At 43.4% G+C, this 16,126-nt stretch overlaps 1 protein-coding gene across 1 annotated transcript in view; it reads right to left on the reverse strand.

The window, feature by feature from the left end:
• The window catches only part of TMEFF1 (transmembrane protein with EGF like and two follistatin like domains 1), a 70,893-nt gene that overhangs the window by 17,726 nt on the left and 37,041 nt on the right, over positions 1-16,126 (reverse strand). Inside the window, exons 4-5 of the mRNA XM_083624669.1 lie at positions 9,871-9,897; positions 4,823-4,919 (exon numbers count right to left, since the gene is read on the reverse strand). Of these exons, the coding sequence (XP_083480795.1) occupies positions 4,823-4,919; positions 9,871-9,897 (124 nt within the window). The remainder of the gene's footprint in view (positions 1-4,822; positions 4,920-9,870; positions 9,898-16,126) is intronic.

The following is a 16,126-nucleotide window of genomic DNA, read 5'->3' on the forward strand; positions in this document are numbered from 1 at the left end:
TGCAACATCAAGCTACGGAGTACTGATTTCTTACCTAACTTGAAAACATTATTTCGGTGGGGTCAGTAGAGGTCAGATAAATGATCTAGGGTCATATCTAGCCAGCAGCCAGCCAGCTGAATGTCCCTGGTCTAAACTATCAGAGTAGAGTGTATTGGTCTGGACTGATACTGCTCCATGGTAACATCAGAATCCATATTTGCTCTCACAGGATTTGCAACTTATGGATCAGGAATTGGTTAAGTTGCAGGCAGCAAGAGTAGGAATAAATGGGCAGTTCTGTGAAGAGTAAAGAAGCTTTGGCAAACCCCTCCCTTTATTATCCCCTACAGGAAGAGTTTTGCCAAATCTTCTGGTGCTGTTCAGTGTTGAGGAAATAGGTTTAAAGAGCACTGGCTACATATACACCAAACATTTAAAGCACCCTGCCAAAGAATTCTGGGAGTTATAAATCGTTAAGGATGTTGGGAACTGTAGCTCTGTGAGGGGTACACTAAAGTTCCCAAAATTTGGATGTGTGTGCTTTAAATGTATGATATGTATGAAGTCTGAGTTGCTGTGGGAGTCAATAAGTGGGTGGGGCAAATTTTGCTCACCATTCAGTCCTTGCTCAGTTGAAAAGGCCCACCCTCCAATTAAATATCAGTTGCTGACACAGATGCTGAAGAAAAAAACCTGAGCTAGATTTGACAGATGTAGCTTTCCCTCTGTAAAGACCAAAAGCCACATATCGCAACGGTGTCAAGTGGAATTTCCACAGCAGGCTATCCTAAAACCACAGTGGCTTGTGACTAGAATATTAGCTTCTTCCTCTCAGTAGGAAACCAAAGTTGCCTTGAGAGAGGTGATGTTCCATCCCAAGGGTTGCCATGGATACGTCCAGTCACAAGCTTCCAGCTGTGGCGTTCAACCCTGTCAGTGTCATTTAAGGGTAATTGAAAACAACAGGTCACTAAGCAAAGTGGCACAATTTGTTCAAATGCCCATTTGCAGGGGGTCACTCTGGCTAAGCATGGAAGAAAGATGCCTTGCTCGACTTCATGGACCTCGGCAGAGAAACATGTAGCTTAAGAAGAAGAATATCTCTCAGGAAACATATTTATTTGTGACATTTGTATCCTTCCTTAACCTCCTAGGAGTTTGAGACAAGAGTCAATCCTTCTAATTAATCCTCACAACAATCTCGTCAGGTAAATTTAGCTGAAAGGGGATTAGGTGACTGAAGGTCACCCACTCAGCTTCATTACTGAAGGGACACTGAAGTTCAGGTCGACCATTTCTGAATAAGGCCCCACAGCCCTCTGTCAGTCAGAGGGGAAAGCTGCATTCCACACGTGGTACTTCTAGTTCTAACAAACTGGGTGCACCCACCCCCCAAATATCGAAATGTTTAGCTCTGACAATGCTTATCAACTTGTTTTGTGGGTAGAAGTCTTGGTTACTTGGCACCCTCACCTCCTAATGGATTAACACCATCAAAGCTCATAGCACTCTTCCATCCATTCAGCAGGAAACAGCTATGTGAGAGGATCTCTAAACAGATGCCAGCATGAGTCAAGTCCTTGGGTTTCTGGGGCATCCCAAAATCTGTGAGCATTTCCCAACTGACCAGAGAAATCTATGGCCTAGTTCACATACAGACATGCATGCTTTGATGACTGTCCTCTGGTATATCCAGTGGGATGTCTGGATTCCACCTTTTGAACAAGACTCCCATGCCATATCACATCGCAAGCTTCTTTTGCGAGCCTCCTCATTTTCAAGAATGATCTTATTAGCCAACATTGGGGGGGGGTGTTGATGTTTGAGAAACACAAAGCCCAAAGAGACCTTTCACGTGTGGGATTGTTTGCACAGTTCATTGGAGCAGAGCCATTTGTTTGGCTTTTGTATATGTCAGACATTGCACTTTTTGCTTTTGTAACCAAGCCAACACTCTACATAAGAACATCCAGAGACACTTACAAAACTTAACATATTTACATTAGTGTTCAGGAGTGCGGTAGGAAGATGTGATGCCATTGTTCTTTGCACAGCTGGGTTTTTTTAAAATATAGATGCAGAAAGCAAACCAAATCCCAGTGGCTCTTAAGTTCCGGTAATGCTTTAGCAAGTCTATATCAAGTGGCATTTGTTTCAGTGATTAAAAAAATCTAGATCATTTATCTGCTCAGTCTGTGATCATGTTAATCATATTTTGAAAAACCTCCTTGCACTTGAAAAATAGAAAATCAAATATCTTAGACAATTTTAGGGCATGCCTGGAAAATAACATGTGTCAAAGCAAAACAGGGAAGCACCTGATTTACCATAATACTTTGCTAGGAAACCTAATTCTTAGCATACACTTCTGCACACATTTAAAGATTTTGTCGCTCTAGTCATGAAATAGCTCCTTCCAAAACCTCTACTTCCATCAAGGAGGGAGAATTCATTGCAGGTAAAGGACTGAGAGAGAGAAAGATGCTCAGACCTTATTTGTAAGTTTCTTCCTATGCAGCTCTGCAGAACACTGGAAGGACCAGAAGGATAGGAGTCAATGGCATGCTTGCATCCTATGCTGTTGTTATACTGCCAAAATAACCACATAACCACCAGCCTCATCCACATGTTCCTTCAAATGCAATTAGAGTTGTGTAGCAGCAGCTACACCACTGCTGGCAATGTTTGAATAAAATTTCCGTTAACTACGCTTGAAGATCTCTAGATCAAGAGAAGTAGGATTAAGTGCACCTAGTTATGTGTGCGTAACCACACAAATTACTAGTACTTCCCTACAGCTCCAAAGCCATGTCTGAAACGTTAACTCTATATACGTTTGGAAAAACAAAGCTGGCAGGAGACAGTTGTAGATAAATACCAATTAATGAGCAAAGCTTCTCTACTGCAAACGGCACCCTCTCCACCCCAATTTGAACAGGACAAGCAGGAGCTGACCTCTGGGCACATGTTATGGTTGAATTATGGTCGGGAAGGCTGAATTTATTGATCTGAAATGACTAGCCACGCAATTGGTAGCAGACAAAGCTACATTACTTTATCTGCTGGCAATATTTCTCTCCCAATTTCTCTTTCCTGTTTTCATTATCAAACTCCACTTGGAAAAACTCACACCTCTGCTATCCCTAAATCCAAAATTCATAGTGTGGCCCAAGGACAGCTGTCCGGTTGTGGTACATGCTATGGTTGGAATTGTTATGCAGGTTGATGTGGGCATGCAGCTGGAGGGGAAGGGTTCTGTTGGATTGCACTTAAAATAAATGTTAGGAAAACCAGATCATCACTCTCATAATACTGAAAATAATGCAATCCAACAGTGGATCCAACGGTCAAGAAGGTGGTTTCTGCATGTGCTGTAGAGGGAAGTCAGGAGCAGATGGGGCCCGTCGACCTGGGAAGGTAGCCCTGATCAGGTAGCTCTGATCCTAAGCCTCTGCTGCCTTGCAAAAAAAGCTGAAGAGTAAACCCTACACAAATCCAGAGTGGAATCTCTAAGACTGTTGGATGGCCCCTCGCATAACTCTTTCTGGCAACTCCTGCAGCCAAGGTAGTGCCAAATGTATTGCTCTGCTTTCTTTTGGACCACATCAATGAGTCCAAGAGAGGGGTTCTTGTCTTCTGGGCAGCCCAGGACCTCCATATACCCTGCCCAGGCTTGTGCCCCAGGGAGGTGACTTTGGTGCAAATAATGCAGAGGTTTGACTTCACCCCTGGAGGCATACTCCATTGTCTCTCAAGACAGATGGATGCCAACAATAATAAGGGAGATTTTTTTTAAAGAAATACACATTATCAAGATGCTTCTTCTGTGTATTTGGAGGATCTTGATGGAAGTTATTTCCTTTCTCCCACGTTATCATTTATTTATTTATTTATGAAATAAAAAAACAGGGATGAATTATAATTTAGAGATATTTTCTCAGCAGGAATTGTTCACATATTTATATGCAGGAATGTCACATACTGTACTAATTTGAATCTATCCAAATGTTAATTTTCCAGCCGTGCTGTGCAGCTCATGACAACCACCTGCTCAAAATTCACATCTTTCTCTTAATCAGCCCAATAAACATTAAAAGAAAGCACCAAAAGGAAAAAAAATCTGCCGAGATAATAGAAGTGATAAAGTTGTGTATATTTCTGTGCTGAATGTAATGTGCTGTGGTACCTCTGACAGTCTAATTACAGAATACTGCTTAGAATGAAAAATGCAAGTTTGCAACCTTTTCTAAGGATGCTTTTAAACCCAGAATGCAGAGCTGAGGCTGCTCCACCATAATGGCTGCATGCCTCAATAGACTGTGGGAAAGCATATGTTCTCTAAATATAGGTGAACATTTGACTTTTGCATGGCTGGAATAAAGCGTACTGTTCAAAGGTAAGTAACATAGCCATTTCCTGCATCCAGTGGCGTAGCGTGGGTTGTCAGCACCCGGGGCAAGGCAAGTAATTTGCACCCCCTAACCCGTGGATTTGCGCCCCCTAACCCTAAGCCCCAGATGTTGCGCCCGGTGCGGCCGGCCCCCCTGCACCCCCCACACTACGCCACTGCCTGCATCCACTTTGGCCTATGACCGTCCCCCCCCAAGTTGTCTCAAGGACATATGGCCGTGAAGCTACAAATGGCTCCCCCAACACACAGCCCCCTAAGAGTCACTTGTCCCCCTTATGTGTGATGTTCTGTTGTGTTGTTGTGTTTCTGTGTTTTATGTCGGAAGCTGCCCAGAGTGGCTCGGACAACCCAGTCAGATGGATGGGATACAACAAATACATCATCTACATCTTCCTCCTCCACCTCCTCCTCCTCATTATCATTACTTACCCAACATTTTCTGCATCTTCATCACACTCAGCCCTATACTTGCAAACGCCACACTTGGAATGTTTTCTTTGAACTTCAGTTCCAGATCCTTCATATTCTAGAGCAAGATCAAGCCAACACAAAGTATTGTTTAATTAAATAAAAATAAAACAACAGCAAGAGAGAACACAGTTTCATATTATTGACACTTTCCCTTGAAAGCGGCTTGCATGGAGTCATCCTGTTTTGTCCTCACAAGGTGTCTGATGAGACTGAGACATGGCAACTAACCCACAGCCAGCCCAGTGAGCCTCATGACCCAACTGGGGGGGGCTGACCCCACACCTCTCTACCCAATTGCTCTTTCCGCCATACTACACCAGCTCACAACATTTGCTACAAGATTTGTATACTCAAACTTTTTGCCACTGGAGATAAAAAAAACCTGCATGCTGGTACACAGCAGATGCAATTTACTCTACGGTAGCTACCTAATCTAAATATCTGAATTTGCTGCCGTTCCGAATGACAAAATGGAAATGTTTCACATGCATATATTACTGCAAATTGATCGCTATACTGAAGTTTTCCTCTGCAGTCAAATATCCAAGAATACAATGGATGCCAGGTTGTTATTATCCAAAAGCAGCAAGTGCTTTTGCTTTATAAACCAGGGGTTGGGGACAGAACTAAGCTTGGGCGTGCTGAATGAAACCACAAACACCTGAGAAGCTCTTTATGCAGAAAGCACCTTGCAAATGCCAGATTTACACCAGCACAAGCATGACTGATAAAAACTGGTATTTCAGTGTTTGAAATATTTATCACTACCATTGTTAAACATCTTTGAGTGCTCAAAATGTTTCACATAAATTATCTTACAATACTTACAGCAATTTTGTAATGTAGGCAAGTGTCATTATTCCCATGTTACTTTTTTTTTTTAAAAAAAGTTATTTATTTGTAACATTTATATTCTGCCTTTTCTGCAATGAGCTCAAGTTGGCAAACTGGGTGGGAGCCTGAAAGTGCGGCTTGTCTGAAGCCACTTAAGTGAGTTTGTAGCAATGGCACATTTCTGAATTGGCATCTTCCACATTTGCCACTCTTGGCCACTGTACTACACCAGCTCCCCTATACATTAATCTGAGGCAGTGATCATGTCACACTAAACCATGGTTTAAATTGTACTGGAATGTGCATGGGCTGCAGCAAGCCTCAGACCTGGGTGTGTCCTCTCTCCTCTCAAGTATCTAAAAGGAGGAACTCAGAAGCTTTTGCAGTAGCTCATTGGTACAGCCACAGAGGAAAGACTACAGTTCACTGGTAGACCATCTGCTTTGCATGCAGAATGTCCCAGGATAAATCTCCAGACCCCTGCCTTGGAAATGTGGCATTTCAGGTAAATATAGACAATACTGACCAATGCTTTGATTCAGTAGAAGGCACAGCTTCCATATTTAGTTAACCACAGTTTGCTGTTTTGTCTGGATCCAGAATTGTGGTTAACCCTAACTATGGTTAGTTGCTGCCAGTCAACTTCAGAATCCACAACTGGAAGTCAGCTTGCTTGAAACTAAAAGCAGTTAATATTAGTCAAATTTTTGTCATATGAGACAAAAAAACAAAGTGTGAAAGCGAAAAGCAAGCACCTGAGCCCAAGACGCACTGCGGCTCATTCCTGCTCATGTAAAGGTAAAGGTAAAGGGACCCCTGACCATTAGGTCCAGTCGCGGATGACATTGGGGTTGGGGCGCTCATCTCGTTCTATAGGCCGAGGAGCCGGCGTTTGTCCACAGACAACTTCTGGGTCATGTGGCCAGCATGACTAAGCCACTTCTGGTGAACCAGAGCAGTGCACAGAAACGCCGTTTACCTTCCCGCCGGAGCGGTACCTATTTATCTACTTGCACTTTGACGTGCTTTCGAACTGCTAGGTTGGCAGGAGCAGAGACTGAACTACGGGAGCTCACCCTGTCATGGGGATTCGAACCGCCGACCTTCTGATCGGCAAGCCCAAGAGGCTTGGTGGTTTAGACCACAGTGCCACCCGCGTCCCCCTGCTCATGTACATCACACTAAATTAGCGGGGTGTACAAATTTGGCCAGTTGTATCACTGGTTCAGATTCAAAAAAATGAATAATAAAATTATACAACTCATGTGGAGGACACAGTGGAAAAGGTACAATTTCAAATTTGCATATATGCTTGGAATTATACCAATCCCAACCTGTAACTGCCACAATCAACTGTTGTGCGTAACAGACAGGTGGCAGTTAGCTGAATAGTGCATACTGATTATCAATTTATTAATTACTAAAAGCAATCTGCCAGGGACTTTAATCACCACCATACTTTAACAACCAAATTTTGGAAAGAGGGACTCTGAAACAAATTATTTCAATAATAATTAACATGACGATCTGTATTGCAAGCATGCCATTTCCCTAGCTTGAAAGCCTAGACTAATCAATTGCCATCTGTCCACAATTAAATATGGGTGGTTTTTTTTTTAAAGGTGCCTAATTTAAACTTTGTTTAGGTAAACAAGCATTCACTGTGGTTAGTGTTAAACAAAAAGAATAAGAAATGAAACTGCATGGCAATTAGCCATTACTCCATTGAGGAAGCACTGAACAGGTTGCATCCTGGAGATTCATCCTCTCTTAACAGCCCTGCAGCTGTGAAAGAGGCTTCTGTCCCATCATGCACACTCCTTCAGCCTGCTGGGAGCAGAGATGCACAATTGGACTAGGATGATTCTCTGAGGTCATCTGTAACATTTAATGCACTGTGTTCCTTGTTGTTCTGTGTTTGGGAGAAGTCTGATCAATATAGGATGGCTGTGATCAGCCTTGGCTAAGTCTGATCAATATACGTTACAGTAGAGGTGAGCAGTCTTGGTTAAGTCTGATCAATCTAGACATTACTTGTGGCTGGTCCTTCCTCAGGATTGCAACATATGGCTTTGAAGCTGCCTCCCACCCCATAATTTTTGGAGCATTTTAGAGTTCCTAGCCAATACCAGCTGGGCTGATCCACAGTGACGTGAGGTACTGCCCCACGCTTCCTTACCATGACCAGTGTGCCTGAAAATAGCTATGGTAAGACTGGAGATAACAACTCCTGGCTAAAGGGCTGGGAAGAGTGCCAATCAAATGACTGCCAGTGAGAAGAAAAACTCCCATGTTGTCCCATGGAGACAAGAGTTTAGTAGGGGCTCACTCTCTCCCATCATACCTCACTTGCCTAGAGCTAGAAGATTAGCTGTGTACTCCAGCCATGTTCTACGTAACTGTCCTGATATTGAGGAGGATTTTTGGCATTCCTTCCCATGTGGTAGTGGTAAGGAACCCGACAGTGGCTAGTTGATGAGTCTGGGCATTCGAGGACTCTCGTCACTCCCAAGGTGACAAAAAGCATGACAGCAGAGTGTTACGCCTTCTATCTCCACGAACATTTCAGAGGCACTAGCTATAAACCAGAGCATGGCCTGGTCACGCCATCAACTATGGAAAGCAACGAATTAAAGGAGCAATCCACCCCACAGTAGTGTGACTGCTCAGGCAGTGCTCAAGGCACTCACCTGATCACAACAACAGCAAACACTAGCATGACACCAGGCTAGTGAGCTACTACAGAGTGGACCCATCAACAAAGATTAGCAGTTTTGCAGGCCATTTGGATTGCCAACAGCACAAGTTTACATGTCAGGCGTAAGGCCCACTGAGCTTAGTAGGGGTTGACTCCCAGGAAGGGGGTAGAGAATTGAAGCCCAGGTAAAACTTCAGCTGTTTTATTTGTTAAACTACTAAAACCTTCAGCCAAGGACCATGGGGCAGTTTACAATATAAAAATACCAAATACATAAAATTCTAACAAGCAAAACAATACCCTATACTACAGGCACACAGTTTAAAAGGCCACAAATTGTTTAATTGTGGTTTTTAAGGAACAAGAAGACACATCCAGGTAAGAAATGGCTGCAGGAAAACCCAGACACACACAATAATCATTCATACCTTCCTTAGAAATATATGAACTGACAGCTTAAACTGAGTTAAATTATCAGTCCACTCCAGCCTATTGTCTTCTATAGCTGGCAGGGGCTCTCTGAGGACTCAGCTTTCCCAGCTGTGCTAGCCAAGGTCCATTTTAAATGTAGATACTCTGATTAAAGTCATGCAACACATGCACTATTCCGCTGAGCTGTGGGCTCTCCCAAAACAAAACAAAACAACCTAAGAAGTTAATTTGCTCTCTCATCCAGCAAAAGTTGAAATTCCATCCATTAGCGTGATACAGAGTTAAGAGGTAACACTGATTGATATCTGAGGTTTTTCTCATTTGTGCATATATTGCACCAGGGGCAAAATGCCTGCTGCTGCCCCTGTGATGGGGTGGTGGGCAAACTCCATAAGGACAAATCTCCACTGACTGTGGGGGAGGGGTGTCTTTTCCAGATCCCCCCTCCTCCCCCTGGCAGCAGGGCTTTGCATTGGCTCCTCTCTTCATTAGAATCCAGTGCAAAGCCCCCCACCCAAAAGGCAGGCAAAGCTGAGAGGCAGAACGCTTCCCCTCTTGCAGAAGGGGGGGGTATTCCACAGAGCTTTGCCACTGACTCCTCTACCCCTAAAGGCTGGGGAGACCAGCTGTGAACTGGGAGGTGGAACGGGGTGCTGCCCCTTGGGTGGGTACCACCTGAGGCAGTTGGGGAGGGCTTTTTAGTACACATATTGGTGCATCACTGATAGAAAAACAAAGGGCAGAATCCAGTAAAAGTTATGAAACTTTTATTTTAATAGGAATAATTTAAGCAGTTGCTTAATCTCTCATTGAACAATGCTTAATTTTGGCTATTGAATGACATGACTTTTTTTTAAAAAAAGTTAAGGCTCCTGACTTGTATTTTTCAAGGAAATGGTTGAATTGTTTACAAACTTTTCAGAAATCACCTTTTGCCAAGGAAAAGCAATCCATGTAGTTGCGTTTTTCTGCAGTACATGTAAACATTTCCAGCTAGGATCCTGCATTCACACAAAAGAACAAAAATATCAGCAATACTCACCCCCTTCTCCTGATCCAGAACCATTATCTGAAAAGGAAAAAAATAGAATTATCTGGGGCTGCATTTTTTTAATTTTAATTTTCTTTAAAAGCCTTTATAAACAGCTTGATTGTGTTGAATGGGCAAGACCAATTGAATGGAGAGGAATAACAAGCAGCACTGGGAGGCAGAGAAGATAAACTGGTGTGACTAAATACCCTTCAGGTTCACAGTTCTTACTCTGTTCCCACTCCTATATGATAATGTGTTTTCTTGGTGAGAAAAATCCCATCAGCAGCCTGATCCACAAAGGCCAGGAGCATTATCACAAGATGCTCCAGGTTGTTGAGTGCTGGATTCCACGAGGCCCATAGTATCCATCGGCAATTACCCCCCAGAGTCTGTACTTCTTCTGCCTGCTTGGACTGCCAATCAAAGCCTTATGTAAACAGCTACAAGGATCTAGAGCCCGGGCCAGCAAATTATTGAATAGGGATGCTGTCTGAATCAGCCAAGTGCAAAGAGGGGTCAACCAGCATTGGCTTTACCCACATGAAGCAAGACGCAAGGGGTTCTTCAACATCTTCCTCTCTGCTTTGTCAGTCTCTCTCCCTCTACTTACCCTAGCTGCTCATTCCCATTTCCCTGCATCTACCCACCTCACAGAAGACAGCAACCAAAATGCATATAGGAAAGAGTCTGACAGCACCTAAACTACTCTTTTTGCCTAGGTCTCGGCCCAGGGAAAAGAGGCTTAGGAGTATGAAGTGGGTAAACTGTCCTTCAGAAATCCCAATATGATACAGGAGCAAGGAAAATTAGAGTTATAAAATCCTAGTATGGCAGAAGATGTCCAGAGTGGGTCAAGAGCCAAACAAGACTAAAGGAGACGGTATGCAGGCATTTCTATGTGGCCACGATACATTTAATGCTATCAAATGAGAAACTTCATTTCATGTGTGTATGTCTGAGTTCAGTTCCCTAACACAACCTTCCCCAGTCGGGTGTCCTTTAGATGTTGTTGCAGTACAACTCCCATCATTCTTGGTCACTCTCTATGCTGGCTATGGGTGATGGAGTTGAGATTCCCAACATTTTTAGGACTCACCCTGTTCTTCGGACTGTAAATGGTTTTAACTGGTTTTAATATAGTAATTCTATATCGTTGTAACTTAGGGTGAAGGACAAATCTGAAGACAGAAAACAACATCTGGTTGAAGAAGATTGCCCTTACATATGGCCCAGAAGGACATATATAGCCTTAATGATGGCCCAATCAGTGGTGAAGGATGCATTAACTCATAATGGGATAAGTGGGGGAATCCCAACTGGACAATAAAATGGCGGCCATCAATCTCCTTACTCCTTTTAGAGCCACAGCCATGACATGATGGATGTAACCCAATGAAGAGATGGCAGATCACTTAGCTCCCCTGCTGAATTTCTTCCTGCCTTCCTCCCACATGTTCCTTTCCTCAAATTCTCAGTCCTGATCCTCCTTCATTCCCTGCAATTTCCCCTCCTCTGAATGCAGGGCAGAGCATGCCAAGAAGGAGTTGCTTACAGTGACTTTAAAATGAGGCAGTTTCTTGCAAAGAATAATAGAGACATCATGGCCAATCCATTACAGAGTCAGAAAACGCAGCATGAAAAGAAAAAGTTCTACATTTGAAGAGCAGTTCACATCAAGCAACTTAAATGGCTGCACACAACGACAACAAAGCACTTCCTACGTTGCCTTGCCTTTCAGAATTACAAGATTTAAACATGTCTGGTGAATTGGTTTTAACCTTAGTCATCTTATGATGGGCTGAGTAAGTATTAAGGCACTAAATTTTCTGGAAACTGTGTGATTTCCTTCTGTCCTCCTCTCTTATTCTTCCTCATTCTAAAACAATGAAAATAAAACAGCAGAGCTGGTGAGAGGGGAACGGACTCAGGACCTTGAATGAGAACTATTGATTGCAGAATACAGAACATGCCTCCAGGGTAGATGCACAATGGAAAATGCTGGTATGTATTAACCCAAAGTGCCACAAACGCAAACATGAGTCAATTCCAACTTTTCTTTGGGGAGTCAATGAAAATGGGGGATGACTTCAGCTTGTGATTTACTTAAGATTAAATTCTTCTCAATTTCATTTTGAAAAGTGAGTAAAATACAGGGAAATAAACTGTGGGTCCTCTGCCCCTTTTGTTTGTACCAGGCTTGTAGTATCAAATAGTAATGGGGAGTCTAGAAAGCAGTTTTTATGCTTGTCTTTTTCTGTCTTTGGTACCTTACATCGTGCTAGCTTGGGGATTGCTTGAGACTTGTCATTTTCACGGGTTAAATGTTTAAGCGTTAGAGACATACTGTCACCCCTCCCCTCCCCCAACCTAAATGCTGAGGGTAGTTTCTGCCTAAGAGATCTTAAAGAACTCAAATGTGAAACGTTTTATCATCTAACAAAAATATTTAACCTGTCCCAAGGAATGGCATCCGTAGAAGAGGACTAGAAAGGGGTCAATGTAACAGTATTTTTAAAAAGGGATTTCATACCCTCCAACATTTCTCCGATGAAAATAGTGACTTCTCTTTCCATAATGATTATTTTACTATTTATACCCCACGCATCTTACTGGGGTGCCCCACCCACTCTGGGCAGCTTCCAACATATGTAATAAACATAATAAAACATTAAACATTTAGAAAAAACCCTCCCCTATACAAGATTGCCTTCAATTGGCTAGGGGGCCGGATAACCCCAACATTTCTCCAGTGAAAACAGGGACATCCTAAGGAAAAGTGGGACATTCCGGGATCAAATCAGAAACTGGGATGGCATCTCTAAATCAGGGACTGGAAAATAGGGTACTTAGAGAGTCTTGGATTTATGGAAGATATAAGAAACTACAGGCCTGTTAGCTTAAGGTCTCTGCTGAGTAAATTGGTGAAAAGCATTATTAAATATAAAATTATCACGCATATAGAAGAACAACATAGAGAGCCAGTGTGGGGTACAGAAGAAGGGAAGGTGTCTGCACAATCCAATTAAGCATTTTCCATATATAAAAGTCTCTGTAAGCTAGAGCCTTGCCTTAAAAAGAGAATGAACTGTCCACAGTCAGGATCAAAAGGCTACCATGGTCCACAATGCTTTCGGGTGGGTTAAAGACGATGTTCTAACTCAGGAAGTAACTCTGTGTTTGGTCGGTTCCACTGCAGATTGTGGCTAGTGGAAGCACTTTATGGAATGCCCCCTCCCCGATAATTTTATGTACACAGAAACTAGGTGTCAGATGAAAGATATTTTTGCCTAGCCTTTATCCTGATTCTTTGCACCACTTTAGTCTTCTTCCCGTTGTCTTTATATCTCCACCGCCTGCTTAAAGCCCACAAGTGTCCTCAGGAAGGTTGCTACCTAATTGCCCAGAGCGGTGCAGCCTCAAATGGAGCCTTAAACTGTTACTTGGCAGGATACAAACAGTAGCTGATCATTCTTTCATGCAAATCTTGGCAAAGTGTTCCAAAAAATTCACTCTGAATGCTTAAAGCACAGTAGCTTGCTGTTCAGTTGCAGGAAGTGCAGGCCGTGTTGGGTCAAGCGTAAGCTCTTCCCATAATACCCAAGGCCATTTCACACGCTACGCAGCAACGTACCTGGGTTAGTCTCTGAGAAGCATACCTGTATGATATGTCTTTTCAAAGCGTTTTGTTGCGTTCCTTTTTCTAGATGTGCACTTGGGGGGAAATCTTAGACATATGCCTTTTAAATATATTATTTGAAGAGACCTTCATCTACACACCCTGCCTTTATCATGCCTAACAACTGTTTCTGCACCCAAGGAGAGATAACTTTATTAGTTTACAGGTATATGGGTTAAGTCAGCAATGAGATGTCTGCCTCAAGAGAGAGGGAAGGCTGGTTCACAGGTTACAGGAGGAAGTCTTTCTGCTGCACGCACACTGGTGTCCTCTGGGGGGGGGGCAAGTAATGTGTGAAAACACACCTCTCTGAACATTGAGGGGCAATGCAGAAGGCACATATTAGGAAGTCACAACTATCTTCTGCATTGGGGATGGCACCAGGTTCCGGACGAACTGGGCAAAGTGTCCTTGTGGTTCCCACTTTAACACCACTCCGGCAAGTCTGTGGGCAGCGGTGTAAACTTTTAACCCCCCCCCCCAGTCCAGCAATGGTAGAAGTACTCAATATGGTGCTGCGGCCCCAAATGTCTCTGTTTTCTGGGCCCTGATTTCAACTTGGTCTTTCATCTATGGGCTACGGGACATTCAAAAGAAGAAGGAAAAGGTTTCGGTTTTTTAAAATTGCTACCACCTATCACTACAGGCCATGCATAGTGGGAGATGCACATCTAAATGTATACTTTAGGTGCTCCCTGTGAGGTTCAAGAGCACAGGCATAGCAAACACTCCTGTAAAGTGTGACCAGCTCTTGGGCAGAAAAGAAACAGGCAATGCCTGTGAATCAGAGCCCAGCACGCATATGGGGCTCTCATTTCCGGACTGCAGCCTGAACTTTAGAGCAGATGGCGTCCTGAGAACACGTGGGGCACCTTCTCCTACCACTGCTGGCAAAAGGGACATGTGTGTCTGTATACTGGGGCTGCTCTGCTGGGCTGAGGCCAACAAGGGTCCTGTCTCATTGGCAAGATTTAGATCCTGGTTCCGTGTTGGTTATGAACCTCTCAGCTATGGTACAGGAGGTTCGATAAGCAGAAAAGCTGATATCCGGAACTCCCCCCACCCCATTTTATTATTCCAAAGGCAAAGTACCTAGGATTTCCTGCTTAACAGCGATGAGGAGATTAAATTGCACCACTGACTTTCTTTTCCCCTGCCACCAAACACAGTATATCGTTGTAATTGCATTTCCACTACATAAACAAACACAGACTATAAAACCCCGGCTGCTGAAGATTCATAATAAGGGCTTGATTACTTCAGATTGAGGGACACTAGTTCAAAATTAAATGTAGCCTTGAGAGTCTCTGCCTTCCCTGCAGTGAAATGTGTTATGAAAGGAATGAGAGAAGCTAGCAAACACCTGACATCTCACAGAGCAATGGTGTTTGCTCTTAATAATGCAAATACAGCACGAAGGTTGGTTGGTTGGTTTTTCCAGCTTAAGAGTTTAATAAGGGAGCCAAGAGGTGGTACTTCCCAATAAACAGGTCTCTCTGAAGGTGTGGATTCAGAAATCCATTAGAAAATTAAACTGCATGCCCACTGTGCATGCTTAATTTTACAAATTTAGCAGAAGTCAATCCTGGGAGCAATTATATTTGCTACTGTGGTTAACAGAAACACACAGAAATGAAAATAAATCAGAAGAGTTTAACTTTTATTGCTAATTTGCCAATAAGATATGTAAGAGAAAATGGCTAAGGACCTATTTCAGCTGTGAGAATGGAGAAATGCTAAGGTTGTTTGTGCAACTAGGTGCAGTAATTTTGGAACTACTGGATAGCAACCACAGAATTCACAGAGGGCAGGTAGTCCCAGGATCTTATCTATGATGAAGTGGAGCAGACCAGTGAAGCTGGAGCAACTGCAGGATCCATTGGCACAAACTCCTTGGCATGCCTCTAACCACACGGGCGCAAAATTTAGCTCAGTTTGGTTGTTTATTTTATTTCATAAAATGTATGCACTGCTTGATTGTTTAAAGAAAAACCCCTCAGAGTGGTTTACAAATAGATAAAATGATAAAATCAAGGGGGTGGATTACAGCATTTTAGAACATTTCAGCATTTGAGACTTGGGTCTGAAAACAAAGAGGTTACTGCAAGTCTGAACAGACCTTACTTCAGAAAAAGAGAGAGAGAGATGGGATTAACCCAGAACATGATCTGAGGGCATGGGATGTGCCCACCCTGAGCTCTGTGATGGAAAAAGGAAGGGTGTACCATTTGCAATAGGGACATGGGTGGCACTGTGGTCTAAACCACAGAACCTAGGGCTTGCTGATCAGAAGGTCAGCGGTTTGAATCCCTGTGATAGGGTGAGCTCCCGTTGCTCGGTCCCAGCTCCTACCAACCTAGCAGTTAGAAAGCACGTCAAAGTGCAAGTAGATAAATATGTACCTCTCCAGCAGGAAGGTAAATGGCGTTTCCGTGAGCTGCTCTGGTTCGCCAGAAGCGGCTTAGTCATGCTGGCCACATGATCCGGAAGCTGTACACCGGCTCTCTCGGCCAATAAAGCGAGATGAGCGCCGCAACCCCAGAGTCATCCACGACTGGACCTAATGGTCAGGGGTCCCTTTAACTTTAC

Source organism: Podarcis filfolensis (genome assembly GCF_964270895.1).
Source record: "Podarcis filfolensis genome assembly, chromosome: 7".
Classification (NCBI taxonomy): Eukaryota; Metazoa; Chordata; class Lepidosauria; order Squamata; family Lacertidae; genus Podarcis; species Podarcis filfolensis.